At 47.9% G+C, this 5000-nt stretch overlaps 1 protein-coding gene across 1 annotated transcript in view; it reads right to left on the reverse strand.

Moving 5' to 3' along the window:
• The window catches only part of LOC308369961 (BICD family-like cargo adapter 1), a gene marked incomplete at its 5' end in the record, with an annotated part of 26709 nt that overhangs the window by 16956 nt on the left and 4753 nt on the right, over nt 1-5000 (reverse strand). Inside the window, one exon of the mRNA XM_080844522.1 lies at nt 2644-3164. Coding sequence (XP_080700648.1) covers nt 2644-3164 — 521 coding nt within the window. The remainder of the gene's footprint in view (nt 1-2643; nt 3165-5000) is intronic.

Genomic DNA, 5000 nt, shown 5'->3' on the forward strand with positions numbered 1-5000 from the left:
TCATGCTACAGTCTCCAATAAGGCTCAACACACTCCGCTAACATCTTCATGCTACAGGCTCAACACAGTCCGCTAACATCTTCATGCTAAAGTGTCCAACACACTCCGCTAACATCTTCATGCTACAGTCTCCAATAAGGCTCAACACACTCCGCTAACACCTTCATGCTACAGTGTCCAATAAGGCTCCATGGTTTGAAACATGTTCCAAGGGCCAGATCTCAACATTTAAAGAGGGCTGTGAAAACCGCAGCAATAAACAATAACAACCAAACAACATTGACAGTCGTCTGTGACAACCACAACAATAATCAATCAATAACAAATAAACAAAGCTGAGACGAGAATGAATTACACACTGCACAATCATACAGACAAACCCCTTTCCTCCTGCGTGACGACTGGAGTCAAACAGTAACAATGGCTCTGTGCAAGAGAAGGCCAATGCACAACAAACACTTGGAATGGGTCACTGGGTGTGTGTTCTCACCAGAAGAGACAGATCACCAGAGGAACAGGACAACTCCAGTCTAAACATTAAGACACACTCACACACGTGTAAAAGTAGCGACAGGTGCTTTTGACCATGTGTCCTCCTCATTAGTGTGCTTGCCCGAAGGGAAGCACACTATTGTTCTTCGTTTTTTACTATTTTTTTTATTCTAGTAGTTTTTCTTGCAGCTAACTACTCCTCGCCCGATTGAGATAGAGACGCCATTCAAACACCAAAACGTCCGGCCCGATCCGGTGCAAGCTGCTATGACTTTTCGTGGCGGTACTCCTTGCCACTCCTTTTTTATTCCTCTTTTTCCATCACCTTTTTTCTCCATAGACTTGCATGGCAGAACTTTGAGGCATTATGACATCATTATAGGCTCATTAAACTGGCTTGCACCTGTGATTCACTGACAACTCTCACTGACACCTGCACACAGTTCCTATTCTCTCTCTGTCCCTCTCCATTCAACTGTATAACTAGGAATATTAAGAGACACCTTCCATACCAGGGCTCTACTCACTCATGCATACTCACTCATGTTTACTCACTCGTGCATACTCACTCATGCATACTCACTCGTGCATACTCACTCATGCATACTTACTCATGCATACTCACTCATGTTTACTCACTCATGCGTACTCACTCATGTTTACTCACTCATGCATACTCACTCATGTTTACTCACTCATGCATACTCACTCATGTTTACTCACTCATGCATACTCACTCATGTTTACTCACTCATGCATACCCACTCATGTTTACTCACTCATGCATACTCACTCATGCATACTCACTCATGTTTACTCACTCGTGCATACTCACTCATGTTTACTCACTCATGCATACTCACTCATGCATACTCACTCATGCATACTCACTCATGTTTACTCACTCATGCATACTCACTCATGCATACTCACTCGTGCATACTCACTCATGCATACTCACTCATGCATACTCACTCATGTTTACTCACTCATGCATACTCATTCATGCATACTCATTTGTGCATACTCATTTGTGCATGCTCATCCAGCAGGGAGAGCTGGAGAGCTGACACCTGCCCCAATTCCAAGGCACTTGTTCTCTCGGTCATGGCCGCAACAGAGCAAGCACACTCTCGCAGTTCGTTCACGAAACGCATTCTAGTTACAGTTACAATTACATTATGCACGCCTAAACACACACACGCACACATAAACACACACACAAGCACACCTCAACACACAAATGCACAAGTAAACACACACGCACACACATGCACACCTAAACACACACATGCACAAGTATACACACACACACAGGCACAAGTAAGCACACACACACACACACACACACACACACACACGCACACCTAAACACACATGCACACACATGCACAAGTATACACACACACACACACACACACACACACACACACACACACACACACACACAGACACACACACAGTTGTTTTTCGAATCTCCACAACTTGCATCCTACGCCCCTCTGTTGCCAGAACGTCCCTCCCTCAAATTCCTGGTAGCGCTGGACACACTCCAACTAAGCCTCCACGAAACACACCTCCCGCTTCCAAACACACATTCACACACACATCAGTGTTCTCACACGAGAAGGATTCACGAAACACACCTTCCACTTCCAAACACACATTCACACACACATCAGTGTTCTCAAATGAGAAGGACTGATACAGATAAATACCTGACGTGTGTGTGAGTGTGTGTGTGTGTGTGTGTGTGTGTGTGTGTGTGTGTGTGTCTATGTGTGTGAGTCTATGTGTGTGTATGCTACAGATAAATAAATACCTGACGTGTGTGTGTGCGTGAGTGTGTGTGTGTGTGTGTGTGTGTGTGTGTGTGTGTGTGTGTGTGTGTGTGTGTGTGTGTGTGTGTGTGTGTGTGTGTGTGTGTGTGTGTGTGTGTGTGTGTGTGTGTGTGTGTGTGTGTGTGTGTATGCTACAGATAAATACCTGATGCGTGAGAGAGACTGGGTCTTGAGCGGAGACCTGGGACCAGCGCGGCCTGATAGAGTTGTGAAACAAACACAGCTGCTTTCTCCAAGATACACTCTCACTTCGTGTGAGGAAACTGTTTCCTACACACACACTCACACACACACACACACACACACTCACCGTCCCTGGCTCTGCACACCTCGAGAGGATGGTGCTACCATTCACCACGTCAGGAAGAGCACAAACATCCGCGGTAGCACAAAGGGAAGCGTCCTTACAGCCTTTCCCGCCCACAGCAGTAGCAGCAGCAGCAGCAGTAGCAGTCATAACAGACACACCACCGTCTATAGCTCCGTCTAAAGCTCCGTCTAAAGCTCCGTCTAAAGCTCCGTCTGGCTGTTGTTTAACCTGAGCCGCCACAACTACCGAGCCTTCCATAGTCACCACGCCGACCCCACTCCAGTTCTGACACCGCTTTCCTCTTGTCTCCCCTTGTCTCCCCTCCCCTGGTCTCGCCTCCCCTTGTCTCGCCTCCCCTTGTCTCGTCTCCCCCTTGTCTCGTCTTGTCTCCCCTTGTCTCGTCTCCCCTGGTCTCGTCTGGCCTGCTCTCCCTGGAGAAGGCGTAATAGCGGGCCGCACTGCTGGTAAACACTGCTTTCCTGTGCTTTGATTTAGAAGGGCTGAGCTGGGAAGTAGACCTCCTGTGAGAGCACAGAGGGGAAATACAGCAGAGAGAGAGAGAGAGAGAGAGAGAGAGAGAGATAGAGAGAGAGAGGGAGGGAGAGACACAGAGAGAGAGAGACAGAGAGCAGCAGAGGGAGAGAGAGAGAGAGAAATACAGAGTGGGAGTGGGAGAGAGAGAGAGAATGAGAGGTAGAGGGAGTGAGAGAATGAGAGGTAGAGGGAGTGAGAGAGAGAGAGAGAGAGAGAGAGAGATATACAGAGAGAGAGAGATACAGAGAGGGACTGAGAAAGAGCGAGAGAGAGAGAGAGATACAGAGAGAGGGGAGGTGCTGGCCCTTGATCTAGTGCAAGGTTAGATATTTTACTCCAACACTGCCCTGCTATGGCAGGAGTCCCAGAGGTGAGCAATAACAAACCTTAGGTGTGGAGTCACGGGAGAAATGGCCCACACTGAATCAATTCGTCACTGCTGATAAGAGCTACACACACACACACACACACACACACACACACACACACACACACACACACACACACACACACACACACACACACACACACACACACACACACACACACACACACACACACACACACACACACACACACACAGAATGGCCACAGTAGCTGAAGCCAGAGCGTGCGCACACACACACACAAACACACACTCAGCCTGGCCACAGAAGCTGAGTCCAGAGCACACTGACACACTGTGTGTGATTTGTACAAGTCGTCACCTTGAACAGCACAGGGAGCAAAGTGATAAGATATGAGCCAGAGCCAGATGAGCATGAGTGTTTGAGTGTGCGAGTGTGTGAGTGTGTGTGTCTGCTTTTAGACTCAATCCTCAAGAGTGTCAAACATGCATTAAAATGCAGAACCATGAGAAAACATCACCAGCAACTCATTACTCACACGCTTACAAATGGCTTACTAAGCTTACCATGACACACCACAGGGGAAGGCTCACACAAACTCACACACGCGCACACACACACAGCTTCCAGAACAGCCGTTGCCATGACTACAACCTGTTGCTTCTCTTCCAGATCAGCATTTGCTCTGCAGGTAAAGAACAGCTTTCACACAAAATCACACACGCGCACACACACAAAGCTTCCAGAACAGCCGTTGCCATGACTACAACCTGTTGCTTCTCCTCCAGATCAGCCGTTGCTCTGCAGGTAAAGAACAGCTTTCCAGTGCAGGACAACTGACATCTGACCTTTGACCTTGTCTTCACGCTGAGGCAGCACTCTTCAACCCTCTGATGTCTTGCCAGCTCTCCTCCGCTAATCTTTATTATGGTTGTTTATGATTGGCTATGCTGCCATGCTCTGGACGTGAAGTCTCTGCCCGCGGTTGGGCATCCTTATCTGCCCCCCCGCTTCACCACAGGGGTGGGGTCCAACACCAGGAAGCTCCGACTGCTGAGGTCATCCCTTGACTGGCATGTTCAGGAAATGAATCTAACTCAAATAAACTCTGATTGCCTAGATAAGCCACGTCCCGTGCATGTGTGTGTGTGTGTGTGTGTGTGTGTGTGTGTGTGTGTGTGTGTGTGTGTGTGTGTGTGTGTGTGTGTGTGTGTGTGTGTGTGTGTGTGTGTGTGTGTGTGTGTGTGTGTGTGTGTGTGTGTGTGTGTGTGTGTGTGTGTGTGTGTGTGATAAGCCACGTCCCGTGCATGTTTTGGCATAAAATAAACAGAAACAAGTCCTTAACCTGAAACTTAACAGAGGGTAGTTGTATCCCAAATGACAATGCACCTGGATGAGCTAGTTGAGCCACGGTTCCTGACTACTACATTAGTGTATGTAGTTTTACGGTTGTGTGTTTGTGATGTGTGTGTATGT

Source organism: Sprattus sprattus (assembly GCF_963457725.1).
Source record: "Sprattus sprattus genome assembly, chromosome: 9".
In the NCBI taxonomy this organism is placed as follows: Eukaryota; Metazoa; Chordata; class Actinopteri; order Clupeiformes; family Clupeidae; genus Sprattus; species Sprattus sprattus.